Source organism: Miniopterus schreibersii, assembly GCF_964146895.1.
Source record: "Miniopterus schreibersii genome assembly, chromosome: 6".
Taxonomy (NCBI): domain Eukaryota; kingdom Metazoa; phylum Chordata; class Mammalia; order Chiroptera; family Miniopteridae; genus Miniopterus; species Miniopterus schreibersii.
The window spans coordinates 74,877,449-74,897,721 of record NC_138107.1 but is presented as its reverse complement, the minus strand read 5'-3'; the positions used below and the strand labels follow the sequence as shown (position 1 = coordinate 74,897,721).

General features: G+C 42.9%; 2 protein-coding genes across 2 annotated transcripts in view; one reads left to right on the top strand and one right to left on the bottom strand.

Annotated features, from left to right (window-relative positions):
- Window positions 1–3,281: 3,281 nt before the first annotated feature.
- ABRACL (ABRA C-terminal like) lies at window positions 3,282–13,161 on the bottom strand. The gene is made up of 3 exons (XM_081141069.1): window positions 13,071–13,161; window positions 8,953–9,019; window positions 3,282–3,855 (listed from the first exon to the last, which is right to left on the bottom strand). Exons 2-3 carry the CDS (start codon window positions 9,011–9,013, stop codon window positions 3,671–3,673), a joined length of 246 nt encoding a protein of 81 aa, XP_080997195.1. The 5' UTR covers window positions 9,014–9,019; window positions 13,071–13,161; the 3' UTR covers window positions 3,282–3,670.
- The window catches only part of REPS1 (RALBP1 associated Eps domain containing 1), a 93,668-nt gene continuing 86,470 nt past the window's right edge, over window positions 13,076–20,273 (top strand). The window contains exon 1 of the mRNA XM_081141067.1: window positions 13,076–13,158. Coding sequence (XP_080997193.1) covers window positions 13,099–13,158 — 60 coding nt within the window. The 5' untranslated portion in view covers window positions 13,076–13,098. The remainder of the gene's footprint in view (window positions 13,159–20,273) is intronic.

Below are 20,273 nucleotides of genomic sequence, written 5' to 3'. Positions count from 1 at the left end.
CATACGAGACAGCTAGAAGCAAGTGACACTAATAAAGGAATGAGGGAGCAATCTGAAGCTGAAGTGAAGCTATGAATTAGAGAAAAGATAAAGCATGAGAAACCTAATCAGAAGCAAGAGGAGAAGCCAACAGATAGAACTGGAGCCATGAAAACAGCTGAGCGGTGTTATTAACAGGGACTCCAATGGCCCAAGGAATGGTTCTTGGCCAGGGCTGCGCACAGGAACCAGCCTAGGAGATGCTTCCTCCGGGAAGCGCTTGGGCCCCACCAGTTCTACTCAGTCAGAATCTCTGGAGCATTTAGGTGTTGAGAAAGCTTTTGCTCTGTGGTCAGGTGTCCCACAACTCCAGAAACCCCACCATGGAACATTTCCCCACGTTGGATTGCAGTGAGTTAATTACGGCATCTTCCTAATTGCACGCATACATCCTGATAGCTGATCCCTATTACCCAGCTAAGTGAGTCTCCATTCCTTCCAACCCAAAGTGTCTTCACTAAAAGAACTACAGAAAAATATTTTTTTTAATTGATTTTAGAGAGAGGAAGGGTGGGACAGAGAGAGAGGGCAAGAGAGAGAGAGAAAGAAACATCCCACACACGCCCCAACCAGAGATCAAACCTGCAACCTGGGTACATGCCCTGACCAGGCATAGAACCAGCCACTTTTTGGTGCACAGGGCAACACACAGGCCAACTGAGTCTCACCAGCTGGGGCGAAAAATAAATTTTTTAACAAAACCTTTTTTGAGGCAGCTAGAGATAAACAAAACGTACAAGATATGGGTTTTCATATGAAATCATCACCTGAAAAATATAGTCATTTCAGATTTCTCCTCATAAACAACTTCTGAGGAGTGAGTTTTCTTTGAAGTTATTTCTCTCTTGCTAAGGAAGAGGAAATGCCAAGATTATTTGATAAATAATCAAGTTATTTGATAAATAACTTAACAGCACATGTCTTTCTCTGGACTTTTTCTAGATATACGAGGCTGTAAATTGGTGAGGCCCATATCACATGCAACACAGGAAAGAAGGCCTGTTCCTTGGCCATCACGTTTGCATTTTGTCTCAGTCCACAGGCGTTTTTCTCTTTATTGTCTGAAGCTGCAGGAAGCAGCTCAGACACTGGAAGAATCTGACATATTAGTATTCAATTAAGACAGATTCCTCAAATCAATATTTCTAGAACTTACTTTCAAATTGTGACTCCAGGACACAAAGAGGCGCTTGGATTTTCTGTAATGGGAACTTAGGAAATTTGAGTGCAAAAGTGATAACCAATTTTTCAATGAGCCATCCTTCAATAAGACTATAAGCTATAATTACAGATTGTCTTACATAATCTCAATATACAAAATAGCACTCCTACGGAACTTACAAGTAAAGTTGTATCATAAATATTGGTACTTATCAAATTATGTTTTATATAAGTTTTTCAGTTCTTTATAACTCACCATTATTAAGACACACACTTAGAATTGTTTTTTCTGTCCCAAGGGTTCAAAATAATGCCCCAACCAACTTGTCCAGCCCCAGCTCTCAATACTCCTTCCTTCCTTAAGTTACTTGCCTTTCTCTATCTTTGTAGGCAGTAACCACAAGTAAAATCCTTCCTGATCATTCTGCAGCTTTCAGATAAACTCTACTTCATCTCAGTGCCCTTCCCCCACCCTGGAATAATTCATTGTTTGTATACCTGTATCCCTATATCATTTATGCAACGTTTCTATATTTAATATATATTGTGCAAATAGTTTTTCTTTGAAAACTGAAATCAATTTTATTCTTATTTTGCTTTGCTTTAATAATCCATAATGCCTAGCAGAGTGACTTGCTCAAAGTAGATGCTATAAATTTTCATTTCATGAATGACAATGTACATTTTATAATATTTTAACTCCCACCTACCTATAGCCAATGGCACTCATTACTGAAATGATTAACTAGAATGCAGCTTATGGCCAAAAAAGATTAAGAAAGAATATTTATGGTTTTGAATTTTTAAGACCAGGATCCAAATAAGAGGAAACTACTACCCATATATGAAGCCGTTACAAAGGAATCTCGGACCTAAGGACAACAGATAAAACTGCACATGAATGTCAGCGGCAGATAGGAGTGCTATTCTCCAAATAATCACATGGATATAACTTTTCTGGAAGGCATTTTTCAAATTCTAAATCATTATGGTTTGAAACTTTGAAACTTCATTTGATACTCACCAAAAAGACACGAAACAAAATGACACACTGAGTAACTATTTCAACTTACTCCTGTAGTTTGTTTTAAAGAAGTCTTTGATTATATGAGGTCTGCCTCCTCTCAAAAAAAGTTTGTAAGTCACAAGTTTCCCAGGTTACTTTTCCCTGAAGATTGTTTCAATTTCTCAGCCTAGGCTTTTACAAAGCCTGTAGATTGTGTCTGTCTTATTTTCTAAGTGCCTGATAGTTAAATTTTCAATTTAGTCGTAACAGTAAAGACAGAATTATGATAATCTATATAACCGAGATGAAATTCAATCTTGAACCTTGATTCTTGTGTCTATACTCCTGAACCTTTACTTGAGTTCCAGAACCCAATCCTCCCCTGCTTACTACTCATTTCCTCCAGCCACCTCCAGTTCACTGCGCTCAAGTGAAACTTCCCTAAAGTTTCTTGCTCCATCCAGTTTCCCCATCTCTGTTAACACATTCTCGCAGTCACTGAGCCCACATGGTGGTGGCTTTTGACTATTCCTTCTCATTTACATTGGATTCTGTCCACGGTTTTATGGATTTCCTTGCTAATTCACGTCCCCATCTTAACCCTCACCAGTCCCATATTTCCCCTCTGGATAATCAACTCTGACCATGCAAATTCTGCCTCCTCTATGATATCTTTGCCAACTGTCGTGGCTTTCACTGATTTTACCTTCCTTGAGATTCTGTATCACTTTCAATCCTGTGCCACAGGCTGCAACATGCAATTCTAGACAATCCTGTATTGTGTCAGGCGGGTCTAACGAATCCAATTAGAAAGTGAAGTTTTTAGGTTATGCTTTTGGGCGTGTCCCCTAACTCAATGATAAGCACACAACAGACATCAAAATCAGTATTTTTTTCATACGGCCCAATCATAACACTACCCATCCCTACTTTTTAATTTTTAAACTGTTCTGTAGCTTTAGGAAAATTTTTCTTCAATTAAGATAACTTTCACTGCAGTTACCTACTCTTGAAGCAAAAACTCCATTCTGAGAGGCACATAAATCTTCAATGACAAAATAAGACAATAAGAAACTTTTAAGATAGTTACAGGTTTTTATTACATAAACATTATAATATTCCTTGTGGGAGCTGGTCTGTTGTTTGCTTCTTGCTTTCACAGAATGTCATTGTCTACAGAAATTGTTTAAGAATTAATTTATGAAACACTCTCGCACGCCCACCAAAAAGCCCGTGCCTACATTGTTCAACCAGATTCCTGAGAAAAATAATCAGTTTTGTTTATTTTATAGCATAATACATAAATTTTCTTTCAAGATATGAAAGGGATGGACTTCTTAAATGAGTCTCCTTTTGTTTACAAAGTTCTATAAAAATACATTAAGTATGCTCATGATTTTCCTTTGACTTGAAAATATTCCAGTTTACCAGAAAATAACAATAAACAATGATACGCAAACCACATTAATTTTGTAGCAATACAATGTCAACATCATCGTGAACCCCTTGCAAAAGTAGCTCTCCCGGGTATGTAACAATCTTCCTTCGTTTTGCAGCTTTGAGAGTTCCTACCAGTGCTTCAAAGAGGTTGGCACATTTGTCATCTCGGAAGAGGACCCCAAATTTCACACTTAACTTCCCGTCAGCATCTAATTTGAGAAAACACAATGTTAGCCAATGTAAAGTCTGTTTCTTTACTCTATGTATGGAAGACTTACATAATCTTTAATAAACATCTAACTATAGGTTAATCAAAATCAGAATTTAACATTTAACAGTCATAAATTCAATGTAACGTCTTGCCAGATCCAAAAAGTTGATGAAATAAATACAACATGTTGCATACCTCCCAGTCTTAGTATATCCTCTGGACAAAGACTGGAAGAAAACCAAGAAACATTTACAAAAGGTGAATGTGTTACAGTGCTACTATCGTGGACCAATGATTCTCTGTCTAAATTTCGATTTTTCAATTGTTATGTTAGTTGCTGAATCAATAAAAATAACAAATACAAGAGAAACCCTAGGTCCGGAGCAATGCTTCTCTAAGTGTGTTCTAAATGTACTCAGGACTCCCAGGGATGAAGTGATGACCTTAAAAATGAAGAAATCTGTATTTACCAAGGTCCCTAGATTATCTAGATTGGAGACCAGTTTTTAATACAGATGTTAAAAATTGAGGTAAACACTAAAAATAAATGTTATCAAGCCATGAAAAGACATGGAGGAGCCTTAAACACATATTACGAGTGGAAGAAAGCAATCTGAAAAGGCTACGTGCTAAGTGAGTCCAACTACAGAACATTCCGGAAAAGGGAAAACTGTGAAGAAAGGTTAGAACGAAGTAATATGATCAGTGGTTTTCATGGGTTGGGGGGTGGGGGAGAAATGAACAGGCAGAGCACAGAGGGTTTTCAGAGCAGTGCAAAGTCTCTGAACGATACTGTAATGATGGATGTGTGTCATTATAAATTTGTCCAGACCCAAAGAATGTACAATGCCAAGACTGAGCCCCTAATGTAAACTACGGACTGTGCCTGATGTGTCAGTATAGGTTTGTCAATTGTAACAAATGTACCGCTCTGGCGGGGGACATTGATAAATCCGTTGCACCCACCTTTTGATCCAGTTAAAATAACAACTTGCTGTTACCCAAGGTGACATGAAAAATCCTGCCTCGGTAATTTTACCCACGTTGAGCCATCTGCCCAGCACCCCGAACCCTTTTCCTAGCTAAATTATTTTCCTTTAAAGAATGAACTCAAATGTCACCTTTTCTGAGGAGCTCTCTGTTGCATTAATAGCTCTTCTTAGAAAATTAAATAGTTGTCAAAACACTCAACATCAATTATAGTAATAATAGTTAACATTTATTGATATTAATGTGTTGCTAGAACTATTCAACGCATTCGAAGTCATTAAACTCAATCCTCATTACATCAAAGATACAAATGATTTCAAGGACCATTACTTTATGTTCCAATTGAACTGCCAATCTAACTACAGCACCCCATGTCTCAAATAAAGACACATCCTTATTTGACATATTTCAAAGTGTGAAAACAAAAAGTATCTTTGAACCATCAAAACAGGATATTGTAATTATACAAATAAGGAAACCAAGGCATAGAAAAGTTTAGTGATGTGCCCAAGATGACACAGCAAGCTTGTGAAGGAACTGCGGCTCGCTCGCGGAGTATGACGCCAGAGCCCACACTCTCACCCACTTCCCAACACCTGCTTCCAGGCTGCCGTCTCTCTTCCTGCCGCCTAAAGAGACCCACGAGGGCGGAGATGGAATTTTGTTTATTTTCACATCTCCAGCACTTAAGCACAAAAGCAGCACTCAAGAAATATTTGTTGAATGAAAGAATTTAAATCTCCAAATAATCCTAATCATTTCATTCCACTTCATTCTTTTCTACTGAATGGAAAATGAGGGGGGAAAAATTATTTTAAAAGAAACACACAAAACTAAATTCATCAATTTCCATCTTCAGCTAATATATCATATTTAGACTAGTCTAAATATGATTCATCTATATCATAATTTAGATTCATCAAAATTATTCCACACAACTTGAATAATTTACCGTAACTTGTCAGTAGATAACATGTCTCCATAGATATTTTCCAACTTGTAAGTCATCCATTACCAGAAACATAAGTCAAGAAGGCCTGGTGAAACTGCAATGTTCAAAATATCTCATCTTTATAGAAGTGATGATAATTGCCTTGTTGTCTTCTAGTGGGTAAAGCTGCTAATTTTGAAGTGTGGGCTCAGTTTACCCTTGTAGAACAATAACACTGTGCTAGGGACAGAGAGGTTAGACTTTTACACTTGACCTTAGCCAAGAGGCTGAAGCAATAGAGTCAACTGCATTGACTTTTAAATGCAATGAATCTGACCAATAAACACAAGCTGGCACGGAGAAAGATCTAAGAGAAAAAAGAATGCTACAAACCTTTGGAAATACATCTTTAATACCTTTAATAAACCAAACAATAGTACTACTCCCAGGAGTACATGACCTCACAGAGCTCGGGATAAATCAGGGATGTAGGAAGGAGGACCACAGGTAGAGGCATCAATGTTGAAAACAAGACTCAGCAAACTTCCACCAAGTGGGTGTGATGAAGTGGGCGGGAGAAAATGGGGTTAGGAAAGATTGTTCATTGGTCTGACTGAGGAACTAAATAAATGACATCTTCCACTGTCTCCTCGGTGTTCTCCACAAACATCCCAAATGCAGCTCGTGCATTTCCTCCTGAACTGACCTGTCCTACACTCCCAAGTCTTACCTAGTAGTCAAGGATTCATTGAGTGCCCCCAACTACTACAGTTTTCAATAACCTTTTTCTCTGGGACCATAGTGAATTGGATGTCAGCACTTCACAGTTTCCAACTCCTAAGTCATCCATGATCAGGGACAGGTAAGTCAAGAAGGCCTGGTAAAACTGCCTTTTTCTGATAATTGCCTCATGAGTTTTTAATCTATTTTTCTCAGCTAAGTAGTAAGATCGTTGAGGGACAGGAACATACTTTATGTTACTTGTACTTACACAGCGCCTGGCACATACAGATTCCCAACAAATAGTAACTGACCATATGATTAAACTCGGTTGTTGAGTCCACACCAACTTTTATATGCCTAGTTTATTTTTTTCTTGGTATATTTCAGTGATGATGACTCTGGTTTGATGAAGAAATAAAGTGACTAGAGAAGACCAAAAAGGGGACATGACAGAAAGAATAATGGTCCCCAAAGATATGCACGTCCTAATCCCCAGAACCCATGAATATGTTACCTTACATGGCACAGGAAAATTTGTAGATGTGATTAAATTGAGGACTCTGAAATGGGGAGATTATCCTAGACTATCTAGGTGAGCCTAATATAATCACAAGTATCCTTGAAAAATGGAAGAGGGAGCCGTGGCTGGGTGGCTCAGTTAGTTCAAATGTTGTCCCATACACCAAAAGGTTTTGGGTTCGATTCCCGATCAGGGCACATACCTAGGTTGCGGGTTCAGTTCCAGTCAGAGTACATACAAGAGACAACAAATCAGTGTTTCTCTCACATCGATGTTTCCCTCTCTCTCCTTCTCTCTCCCTCCCTCCCTCTCTCTCTCTCTCCTCTCACCTCCTTTCTAAAATCAATAAAAATATATCCTTGGGTGAGGACTTTTTTTAAAAAGACAAAATCAGAGTGATGCGATGTGAGCATTATTGCCAGCTTTGAAGACAGAGAAAGGGGCCATGAGCCAAGAATGCAGGCTGCTTCTGGAAGCTAGAAAAAGCCTAGAAAACAGATTCTCTAGAACCTCCGAAAAGGAAAGCACCCTGCCAACACCCTGATTTTAGCCCAGGGAGACCCTTATCAGACTCTGCTATGGTTTGAATGTTTGTGTCCCCTTCAAAAGGCTTATGTTAAATTCCTATTGCTAAAGGTATGATGTTAGCAGGGGGGGCCTTTGGGAGATGCTAAAGCCATGAGGGTGTAAGGATTTAAAGTCATGAATCATAAGGATTAATGCCTTACAAAAGAGGCTGCAAAGAAGTCCCAGCCCCGTGCACCATGTGAGAATAAAAGAAGTCTGCAACCTGGAAGATGATTTAACCCGACTGTGCTGGCACCCTGACCTCGGACTCCTAGCCTCCAGATCTATGAGCAATAACTTTCTGCTCTTTAAAAGCCAATCTGTGCTATTCTGTTACAGCGGCACCAATGAACTAAGACAGGCTTCCTAACCTACATCACTGTTAAGGTATTAAATGTGTCATTTCACATCACTAAGTTTGTGGTAATGTTACGGCAGCAATAGAAAACTACTACAGGGGGCCTTTGACAGGGACGGCTTAATGGAATTTCCATAATAAGTCTGGTTATTTCAAATGATTTGTGATTCATAAGCAGACAGAGCTGTAAGTAAGAAGAATCAAAGCTAGAATGACAAAACGGCTCTTACGAGGTCATTTAAAGCCGCCTGGCACTTACATGATGTAATTCTATAACTCTGAGTTCCTTTACCCTGGTTGTTGCTGAGTATGTCTATTTCTCTACATTTTCAAAATGCCCCCCAAATCTTGCATGTCTTACCTGAGATGTACAAATACCCAAAGATATAAGCACAACAGTTACTTTCATTTCACCTTAGAAAAAGAATTAGGAATACTACCAATTTTACTAATTTCATGGCAGCTTCTTATGTGCTGCTGAAGAGAAAGCTGACAGAAAAGCCCCCAACTGCCTAGAGGACGGTTTTGTTATATGTACATAAACATCTGATTATGTAAAACTCAAGAATTTGGAGAAAATAAAGACGATTTAGTATAATTTCAATCTTAGTCCCCAGTTAGTTGAAAGTTTGCAAAATTCGGGGGGGGGGGGGGGATAAATCAGAAAATAAATTTTAATAGTGTGACAAATAAAACTTTGAACCTGATTCAGTTACCAGGTTCCAAAGCAGCCAGATTAAAGAGACACAGCAATTTTTGTCCCATTCAAAGGATAATGAAATATCTCACCCATTCTTCTCATTAGAATCCCCGTACCCCAATAACTTTGTGTCTCTAGATATCACTCATGGCTGAGGGCACTTGTCACCTGGGACTGAGGGCAGAGCTGTCATAACTGTGTCCTGAGGCCTGGTGACCCTTTCCTTAGGCTTCTACCAAAAAAGCTGGTCCTACTTGCTCTGAGGCCAACCCAACAGAAATACTGTATCTGTGTTATAATACTTACTTTTTGAACCCAAACGATGAATTTCCTCCACTAAGAGGTTAACCTCGTGATCCACATTCATTGCTGCCTGAGGGGGGGAAAACAGAAGTCAACACATTACTGCCGTTTCTACATCCCATTAACCACATCTTGCCCAACCCACGGGCTCCTTCTGTTATGTAGCATTTGTCACTGTTACATTACCACGCTCCTCTTCCTAAAAATACCTGTGTGATGCAAGGGCACTAGAGTACCTCCTTTCCCTCCAGGGGCTGGCCCCAGCCTGTTCCTAGCAGTCGGTGGGGAAGGAGGCAGCCACGTTCCTTGCACCCCCTTAACTCTAACCCCATCCTCGTCAGGGTGCGGCTGCCATCAAAATACAAAGGTGATGACACAGGAGCTGCCCTCAGGGTAACTCACCCTCCCGAAGCAGAGAAAGGCTGGAATGCACACCAATCTGACCGCACTCTGAGGGTGGGTCCAAGGCACTATGGGGGTACAAAGGAGGAAGCCCCAGAGGCTCCGTGGAGGTCACGGGAGGAGCAGGCCAGGCGGACAGTGGGCAAGGGTCTTCTAGGCATGGGGACGCATAGCAGCAGAGGGAAAAAGCAAGCCCTGAGTCAGGAGCTGGAGGTACTCATACAAAGGTGCGCACTCCCTCCCCCGGGAGCCTACAGTCTAGAAGGGAAGGCAGATGTATACAAGACTCTTTTAATAACGTCAGGTCAGTGTAATGATGACTTCTGGGTCACACACAGGGATGGGTCCTTCCCTGGACAGTGCTCAGTACAACCTGACTACAATAGAGAGCTTATGGCGAAGGCCATCCACCCTCAGATAATGGGATCTGTTAAACTTATCTCCGGGCTAACTCCCACAGACTGGGTCCCAGCCTTTCACAGAGCCTGGGGTGGGAGAGCGCCCCCACTGAGTGTTCCCAAAGCACCATCCACCCTCTTCATTTCATTTTACTGGAATTACCAGTTTCTCCGCTTTCACCACCAGGTGGTAAGCTCCTCTAGGCAGGGATCAGGCAGTAATGCTGTCTGCTGGATTGTCTGGGACCAAGAGTACAATTCAATAAATATTGGTTTTATGGAGCAAAGGCATGAGAGGGGATGGAACTATGTCCCTGGGAGTTGTCACCATAGAGCTGCTGATTTAAGTGGGGAATTGAGAGGAGCTTTTGGAGGAAGAGCGCTCAGAGACAGAAAAGGGAAGGTAAAGGGCCTGGCAAAACAGCTTCGGAAGTGAGAGCAGAGAAATGCCAGCAAGAAGAGGGGAAAGCAGGTAGAGGTGGAGGAGAGAATGCTGACCGAGTAGAGTCAAAGAAGTAAAATAAGAAGAGTTTCCGTAAGAAGGCAGTAATTTATATTGAAAAGGACAACAGGAGGGTAAGAAAGTATGCATCCATCATAAATTTGTTTTCCAATCCTGATTCTCCAAATCAAATAAGGGACTAAAATAGTGGGGTTGTGTGAATGGTTTACTTTGGGGTAACAATTTGGAAAAAAACAACTTTATCCAGACAGATTGTAACTAATTCCTGGTAGCTTTTAAAAACAAGAATGACATCTATGTTTAAACTATACTGGGACCCCAGGTTTTCCATCAGCTAATAATTAAAAGCCCAACTGCCATCTGCTACATTATATGTGTGGATATTATAATTTAAGAAGCTTGGATTGCAATAAAATGCAACATATTAGGTTAATGCATTTGCATAAAACTATCAAAAATTATAGCCGCCACATATTAGGAACTTCGTGTCGGTGAGTTTTATCTATAATGTGATACTTAATTCATGATATACTTTAAAAGAGATACTCATTAGCTAAAATACACCCAGAGAATATAACTGAAAGACACACTATGACAATTATGGTAGAAAAAAACAACCACCTGTAAATGTCAGCATGGTGGACAGCCGTCATTTTTAGCTACCAAGCCTCCATTCCCCATTTTGGCACCATCAGTCTAAGTTTTGTTTGAATCAAGACTTTCCTAACTCTAAACCCATGTATCTTGGATAGAGCCTCACTCTAAACTCCAGGAATGGCTCAGAGCCAGAGTAATTGATTTGGGGCATTGGTAGATGATCTCATCCTGATCTCACTGCCCTATAATGAATAAAGGTGGTACCCTGTTCTCGATAGCATTAATGCAGAAGTGGCATGGATTTGTGAGGGTTGTTGAGGAAATTGGCCCACACTGGTCAGAAATGTCCAAGGGGATTATGGCTCTAATTCTCCTATTTGATGATTCCCTCCCACTCTGAAAATTTCTCTAACACCATTCTCCACTCCTTCCACCTACCACCCTCCACACACTTCAGACACAGCTCTCCTTTGATATTGAGACTCAAAATGGATATCCCACTATTATGTATAGTGTGAATACCTGCATCGTATTAAACAGATGTGTGCTCATCCAATTTCAAGAAGGGAAGGCAACCAGCATTTCTTTATAATTAATTACACATGAGGCTCCTTATCTATGTTAATTCATGTAATCCTAAGAGCCTTGCAAAGTATTATTTATCCCCATTTTATGAATGATGGCTCCGAGGGGGCTCCCCAGGATTGAATGCTGTTGCTGCCACATTCTCCCCCTGCCTTTTTGTTCATCTTTTTTTTTTTTTGCTGGTTATTATGCGAAGTGCAGTAAATATAACAGTGTTGCATTTGTATGAAATATTACAGAGTGCTTACTAAGGCAGAACACTTACAGAGCAAAAAGGGTTCCCTGTCCAGATCCCCCACAAGTAGGAAATTAACAAGTTTAGGAACTATTGCTAGCATACATATTTTGGCACGATTTATTTTATTATTTAGCGGGGACAAAGGGGGAGAAATACTCATTGTTACACAATCCTTGGAAGGCCCATGGCATTTTATCAGGCCTGGGACTGGAGTAAGCAGTAAGAGGAAAAACAATGAGAGGCCAGAAGAGGGCAAGTAGAGGGGAGAGACAGAGCTCAGAGCTCCTCAATGGGTGGGAAGGGGGCGGAAGGGGGGGGTTGATCCAGGGAAGGCGGTGGCAGATGCTAGGCGGGCCCTCTAATTGTGACAGAATGTAACCAGGCACTGTGCGTGGGAATCACAAAGAAAGCGGGATGTCAGAGGATTGGGCGTAAGATGAAATGCTCCACCATTGAAACACATCTATTTAGGGACCCTTTATCATTTTCTTTATTTTTTTAAGTTTGGAGGCAAAACATGGACATTTTCTAATGTTCGAGGGCTACAGCCTGCAGGAGTGCGGGGGCCTGGGAATCAGGAGCCAACTCCACGCACCCGGGCCGGCCGCCCTCCCAGCGCCGCGGAGCAGCCGAGCCCAGCCGCGGTGCGGGCGCGGGGCGACTGGGCTCCTTCCGCCTGCGCGCGGGCGCGCACACTCTCCTTATTTGGTCCTCCCTGCTCCAAGTTTGGGAGCTGGCCCAGAAGGGGTCCCGAGACCCTGTCCCCTGCAGGTCATCCCACGATCACCACCCGCGCAGATGCAGAGCTGGGGAACGCGGGCTCGACCCCTGCTCCCGGGCAGCGCTGCGGCTCGGGGCGGCCTCCCCGGGAAGGGCCGCGTCCCGGAAGCCTTTGTCTCCGCGCTCCCCGCGCCCCGTGCGCCCGACCCAGACCAGGAAACCGGACCCTGCTCCCGGCTCCACAAACCCCTAGCGTCTCCTCCCTCACTAACGCCCACCCCACGGGCAATCGGGAGAGCACAGAGCCGCACCCGCCGCAGAGCCCGGGGCCAGGAGGCCATCACGTCCCTGGTGGGTGCTCTCTCCAACCCCCAGCCCTTCCCCTCCCTGCTCTGCAGAGCCCGCTCCGGACCCTGCCAAGTGCCAAGCGGACGGGCTGCACCGCAGCAAAAACCCGTCCTCCGCAGCGGGTTTCCCCTGCGCCCGGCCGGCTCTGCACCACGTGAGCCGAGCGCGGAAGTCTGCGGGAGAGGTGGGGGCGCGGGGCGCGTCCATCCCGCCCCCCGCACCGGCTCAGCCCGATTCCAGCCGTAACACCCACGCGCCTCGGGTCCGGCTCTGCAGCCGCCGCGCACGACCCCCCGGCTGCGTGGCCTCCGCCGGGTACCGGCCCACCCCCTACACCGACCTGGCCGCCTCCCCCAGGGGGCTCACTCACCTCTCAGCCTCCCTTTCTTTCCCGACGGATGGAAACGCGGCGCCGCGTCCGCCGGCGGGCTCTGGGCTCGGCGCGGAGGGAGAGGCTGGTAGGAAGCGACGCGCCGGGGAAGGGCTGTGGCGCGGCGGGCGGGGGGAGGCGGCCGAGTTTCCGCGCTCAGGAAGTGGGCCGCCGCGCTGCCGCCGACCCGCCCACGGGGAAGGAGCCCGGGGAGGACGCGCCCGAGGAGGGGACGGGTTCCCGACAGGTGGGAAACCGACCAGGTCTCCGATGGCCGCCACCTTCCCTCCGCGCCCCTCCCCAGACCCCGCCTCCGGCCCTCGGCGTGATTTGCTGCCGAGGGCTCCGCGCTGCCGGCGGGAATAAAGCGCCCCCCGCGCCCCGCGCCGCCGGCGGGGATAAAGCGCCCCCCGCGCCGGGCGCGGTCTCCGGGGCCCGCGTGGCTTCGGCTCTGTCCGCCGGGCGCTGGGGCCTCCTGGAGTCTGCAGGGCGCAGGACGGTGCGACTGGCAGAACAAAACTCATCTTGAAAACCAACTTGTTCTGCTGCAAAGAAATTTTACACGGACAAAGCTGGGTTTTTATTCTGGGTCCACAGAGGTCCTTTCCCGTCTTCATGATTTCCTACGTTTACCTGCGAACGCGAGCAACGTAGCCGAACATTTCAGTCACTCTGTTTCCGCGCGCGCGCGTGTGTGTGTGTGTGTGTGTGTGTGTGTGTGTGATGCTTGCTGCGCCTGGAGTCCCTTTGGAAAGGAAGCCGAGGCTCTGCTGAGAAGTGACCCCAACCATTCATCCCTAGGGCAGAGGTTGCCCAAACAGCGGCCCAAAAAGCACCCCTCCCCCGTAACTGATTGGGCTGAGAGGGACCGGGTGACCCGGGAGCGCACAGTCCAGGCCCCGGGACGGACGGTTTTCCCTTGACAGTGCCGGCTAATTCGGTAACCGGTCGGTTCTCCCGTGGAACTTGCAAGAGGATCCTGAGGATGAGCCGCCCGACGGGAAGGCCGGACTGAGAGCGCTGGAGGCGGGAGCAGGGAAGATGGGCCTCCAGGAAGCCAAACGTTTGCGTGCGCAGAAACGCGGGGGGGGGGGGGGGGTAGAAGCCGGCTCAGGGAAACTGAGACCCATTGACGGAGGAAGAGCAGCTCCCCTGGGACATATGGGTGTCTAGGTCCCTAGGGGGGCACTGGACCCATCCACTTCCCAAACTGTTGCACCTGCCCTTTCACAGCGACACCTATCGCTCTGGCCGTGACTCTTAATGAGTCTGTTCCCTAGGGCCAAAAGATCACTCTCCAGCGGAGGTCTCCTTCCTCTAGGCGTCTCATGTCCCATGGATTTAAGGTGACTCCAGGATCCTCTGAGGCCTATGCTTTTCTCCCTAAAAGAAATCTGAGGAGTTATACTTTATATCTTTAAAAATCTACATAATACAAAATTTATAATTTAAGAAAAATATCGTATTTAGCAATTCTCCAAGCAGGACCTGGCTATTTTGGCCAGTGTCGGTGATCACAGTTCTTCGTTCATCCAGTGAAATGAATAATTAATCTGTAGTGTGACACTTCTGTGATGACTAAGTAACTAGTGTTTCACAGTATTCTGCCAGCAAGCAAAAAAAGAAATAGATTATCTACTCAAGCAAAAGTCCCTGTTCATATAAAAATGGATTCACTCTTTAAAAATACTTTGTTTAGCCCGGCCAGTGTGGCTCAGCGGTTGAGCATCGACCTAGGATCCAGGAGATAGAGGCTCAATTCCCGGTCAGAGCACATGCCCCAGCTCTGGGCTTAACCCTCAACGGGGGCGTGCAGGAGGCAGGCGATCAATGACCCTCGTCATTGATGTTTCTATCTCTCTTTCCCTCTCCCTTCCACTCTGTGAATAAAATATATATATTTTAAAAATAAAAATACTTTGTTTATACATATGCTGCACTAAACGTAATATAAACTTCATGTTAATCTAGAAGGAATTGCAATTAAGGAAAGTTGTTTTTGATGAAAGAAATGTTATAAGTTTTGACAACTAATATTTTTCGTACCAAATTCCTTCTCTTTCAGTTTCCATACAGATTTTTGCCATCTTTTCTTGCTCTTTTAGGAATATTATCATCATGTAGCTAAGCAATGTGGAATGTTAACCTAAAAAGCAAAAAATAAAGTTTAACCAACAGTTAAGAAGTATCCATTAACTATCAAGCATGTGCCAGTCCTAGAGGGTACAAAGTAGCTTACGGCATGATCTTTGTCAAAAAGAACTTTTGGTAATGTAGGTATAAAATATTAAGACAATCTTTATCCATTTATTTAATTGCATAGTACAGACAATCGTTGTCCAATAGAAATTTAATTGTGATCCACACCTGTAACTTAAAATTTTCTAGTAGCTGCATTAAAAAAGAAACATGTGAAATTGATTTTAATAATATGTTTGATTTAATCCAATATATCTGAAATATTATTATTACAACCTGTAATGGCTATTTAAAAATTATTACTGAAACCTTATACATTCTGACTTTTGCACTGAGTCATCGAAGTCTATTGTGTATTTTATACTTACAACATATTTCAGGTAGTATATGACTAGTGGCTATTGTATTGGTCAGCATAGTTATAGACAGTTCCAAAATAAAGCATGACATATATGCTAATAATTTTACTTAAGAAATTACTGTTCCTGGAATGAGAAAATTATAACATATTTAAAGTGTCAGGAAAATTGAAGTATTCATTTAAAAATATATAGTCTTCATTGCATTTAATAGAAAAAAAAAATCTTTGTAAAGGATCAGTGGTGTTGGAAGTTAGGGTAGTGGTTATCCTTATTGGATGGCGGAGGTTGCAAGTGAGATGAGGCATAAGGGGCCCTTATGAGGTGCTGATAATATTCTGCTTCTTGATCTGTGTACTGGTTAAACAGGTGTTTTGTTTGGGGAATTCCTTAAGCTGGATTTTTTTTTAAATTAAGTTTATTGGTGTGATATTGGTTAATAACATTATGTTTCAGGTGTACAATTCTAGAATACATCTGTACACTGCATTGTGTGCTCATCCCTCAAAGTCTCGTCTCCCTCCGTCACCGTATATTTGACCCCCTTTACTCTCTTCGGTTTCCCCCACCCACCTTTCCCTCTGGTTAACCACTCTTCTGTTGTCGGTGTCTATAAGATTCTTTTGTTTGTTCATTTGTTGTTCAAGCTAGACACTTAAGATAAATATTACTTTTCCTGTGGCTATTTTCTAATTTAATAAAACTTTTTAAAAAAAATAGCCCTGGCCTGTGTGGCTCAGTGGTTAGAGCATCAGCCTGTGCACTGAAGGGTCTTGGGTTCAGTTCCAGGTCAGAGGCACATACCTGGGCTGTGGGTTTGCTCCCCTCCCCTGGTGGGGCATGTTCAGAAGGCATCTGGTCAATGTGTCTCTCTCACCTCTCTCTCTCTCTCTCCCCCCCTCCCTCCCTCCCTTCCACTCTCTCTGAAAAGCAATGAAGAAAAAAATATCCTCAGGTGAGGATAATAGGGAAGGGGAGGGGAGGGGAGAGGAGGGGAGGGGAGGGGAGGGGAGGGGAGGGGAGGGGAGGGGAGGGGAGGGGAGGGGAGGGGAGGGGAGGGGAGGGGAAAAAGAATAGAGGCACTTGACCAAGTAAGGCTTATCCCAGGAACGGAAGAATTACTCAACATTAGAAAATTTACTAATCCCCTGTGGCCAATAGTCTCAAAATTTTATCTTATTTCTTAAAATGAGATTTCTCATTTGGACCTGTCATTCTAGTTCAGACTTTCATTACTTTGTGCTCATATTAATGTTGACCATGATGGTAATAACAATGAAGATTGCATGTCTTGGGCATTAATTCTTGATCCAATTGTAGTACTGTTGATTGCTTTGGGAGACACAAGAAAGAGAAAGTAAAATTTGTGCTCTCAAGAAATAATGGTAAAAAGATTATATGCCACAAGCAAGTGAGTTTTATTCCAGGACTGCAAAGTTGGTTCAACAAATGGAAATTAATCAATGTAATACAGTATATTAATAGAATAATGGGGGGAATCCACATGATCATCTCAATAGATGCAGAAAAAGCATCTGGCAAAATGCAACATATAATACACAAAAACTTAAAATGGATCAAAGACACAAAAGTAAGAGCAGAAATTTATAAAATACTTAGAAGACATAGGTGTAAATATTCATGATTTGGATTAGGCAACATTTTCTTTTTTCTTTTTTTTTTCTTGTTTTTTTATATATCTTTATTGATTTCAGAGAGAGGAAAGGAGAGGGAGAGACAGATAGAAACATCAATGATGAGAGAGTCATTGACCGAGCCCACAACCTGGGCATGTGCCCTGACTGGGAATCGAACCCAGATCGCCTGGATCCCAGGTCAACGCTCAACCGCTGAGCCACGCCCGGCCGGGCAACATTTTCTTAGATATGACTCCAAAAGCACAAGCAACCAAAAAAGAATTTGGCAGTTCCTCAAAAAGTTAAACATAGATTTTACAGTTTTTGACCCAGCAATTGCACTCCTAGTTGTATACCCAGGAATTATATGTTCAGAATAGGCAAATCCACAGCAAATGGATTCATGGTTGCAAGAGACTAAAGAGAAGTGGGAATAGAACTAATAGGCATTAGGTTTCTTTTTTGATGAAAAATATTCTGGAATTAGTGGTGAAGTGTGCACATCTTGTAATACTCTAAAAACCACTGAGTTGTGCACTTAAAATGATGAGGTTTATAGTATGTGAATTACATGTCAATTTATGTGTTTCTGAAAAAGAAACGACAAGACTAATTGATAATTAACAATTAAAAACCACACCAGAGAATAAATAAAAATGATTTGACTGGAGAGAAAAAACAAAAACAAAAACTGTTGACACCCTGGCCAGTGTGGTTTAATTGGTGCCATCCTGTGCACCAAAAGGTTGCCAGTTGGAATCCCAGTCAGGGTTCAGTCCCCCGGGGGGGGGGGGGGGGTACAGGAGACAGTCAATAGATGTTTCCCTCTCACATCAATGTTTCTCTCTCCCTCCCCCTTCCTCTCTCTTTAAAAATTAATTTTTAAAAGTCTTCAAAAAACAACTATTGAACAAAGGGTTAATCTATTTTAGGAAGGTGCTGCATTTCTCTATTGCTGCTTCATTCATCCATCCACTCATTCATCCATTCAACAAATATTTATTGAAAACCATTATGTGCCAAGCCTCGTCTGTCTCTTATGTGAAAGTGAACCACTTTTTCAGCTTAGAAGCTGGCTAATCAGGTAATATATATCACCATTATTTCTAGAATTTACATTAAGATGTCTTCTTATTTTCCTTTCCTCCATATCTTTTTTTAAAATATTTTTTCTCTTCTCTAACCTCCAAATTAGAAACAATGTCTTCAACAAAGCTCAAGTATTGTGTCCATCACTCACAAAACAGCCCACTTTCTTCTCTCTCTCCCTTCCTCCTCTTCCACCCCCCCCCCCCCCCAGTTACATAGTTTCTAGTCTCCACCCAACACAGCTTCAGGTTGCAGAGGGCTTTGCCTTTCCATGGCACAACCCTGCCTGTTCAGCTCACCATTAGCAAATGGATGCAGCCCTTCAGTATCCCAGTACCAGAGTCTTAAAAGAGAGAAACCACTTGACACGGTTTGGATTGACCCAGTTTAGACTGACCCAGTTAAAGCTTTTATGTCCAATACATAGGGCTACTCTTTCTAAAAACTCTAAATGAGATAGTTTCTCTATAAAGGAGGTATGAGGGAGGAGTCACACCAAAATATGTGTACCATAGACAACAGCAACTCTATAGATCTGCCTTGTACCCTAAGTAGCTACTAGACCCATTTAGATATTTTTATTTACATTTAAATTAATTGAAATGAAATAATATTAAAAATTCAGATCCTCAGTCACAGTAGCCTCATTTCAAGTACTCAATTGCTATTGTTTTTGATAGCACAGAACATTTCTATTTTCCTGGATAAAGCTGTTATAGATGGTAAAAAAAAAAAAAAATCAACAAGATTTGGAAAATCGCCAAGAATCTTATTAATTTGATAAACACTATTTAGCTCTTGCAATTCTTCCCCCACTCCCAGCCCACCAACAAAAAAATTTATAAATCACCTATGTTCTAGGCTTTCTACTTTTCTGACAAGAAATCTAAATTCTTACCCCAAAATGATTACTCAAAACGGTAACATCTGGGACAGGTCCAGTCAATTTAGGACAACTGGTCACCCAACCCATATTTCACCCTTCTCTTTTGTAGGTTTGTTTCTTTGGTTTCCAATTCTTCTACTTTCTTTTTCCTGAGTCTTTTTTGTAGCTCCACTAAGACAGAAGCTACACGATCCTTTATTGAGCCTGGGCCAAATGGTCAGTGTTGCCAACTGAGAGTTAAAATTTCTAGATCACTGAACTCAATCACAAAAGGTTAAAAGCTGTGTTCAAAGAGCAGCCAGACAGGTCTGCTGTGTGATGACAGTGGAGTCAGGTGTCTAGGTGGGCTAAGAAATATAATGTCTAGTCCAGATGTCCAGGGTGTTGTCTAGGGGTTACCGAAGGCCTGGAGTGGAATGGGTTAATGCCACAAAGCATGACAGTGGTCGTTAATCTGCCTAAACCACCTTCCAACTTTTAAGAAGCAGTGCCCAGAACCCACCAACATTAATTAAATCATAATTTCTGGGACATCTGTGTTTTAAGGTCCCAAAGTAATTCTAATTTACAGCTGAGGTTGAGGACCACTGATCTAGACAGCCTGTGAAGCCAGAAGCCAGGGCAAGTTTAGGCAGCAGCTGCTCCAAGGAATTCCAAGGGACTTCTGCCGCTTTTCAGCTGTGATAGTTCACTGATGTCTTTTTAGTTCATTCCACAGAATGTAAAGGGTCTGTTCTGGTCTCTCCCCAGCTCCCTCACTCATGGTACCTCCGGGTGGGGCACTTTCCAGGATGAGCAAAGGACAGTCTAATACCTAGGCAAGGTAGGGATTCATAACAAAATTTGCGGGGTGACCAAGAAGGTTTCACTTCCCCAAGATAGCTCCTCTACCACCATAATGTATGCTTGGAATTTCAATCAGTATAGATTGCTCTAAAACAAACATTGCAAATTCAAATGCCTTTAGAGACAGCCAAATAATATAAATGACAGCTGTGGGAATGTGCACCCAACGTTGCTAGCTAGCTCTTAC

What these genes read in the sequence shown, in the direction of transcription:
- ABRACL (XM_081141069.1), bottom strand. Translation starts at nt 9,013, where the DNA reads ATGAATGTGGATCACGAGGTTAACCTCTTAGTGGAGGAAATTCATCGT. An exon ending in TCATCGTTTGGGTTCAAAAA is followed by an intron (nt 3,856 to 8,952) that starts GTAAGTATTATA and finishes TTCTCAAATTAG; the next exon opens with ATGCTGACGGGAAGTTAAGT.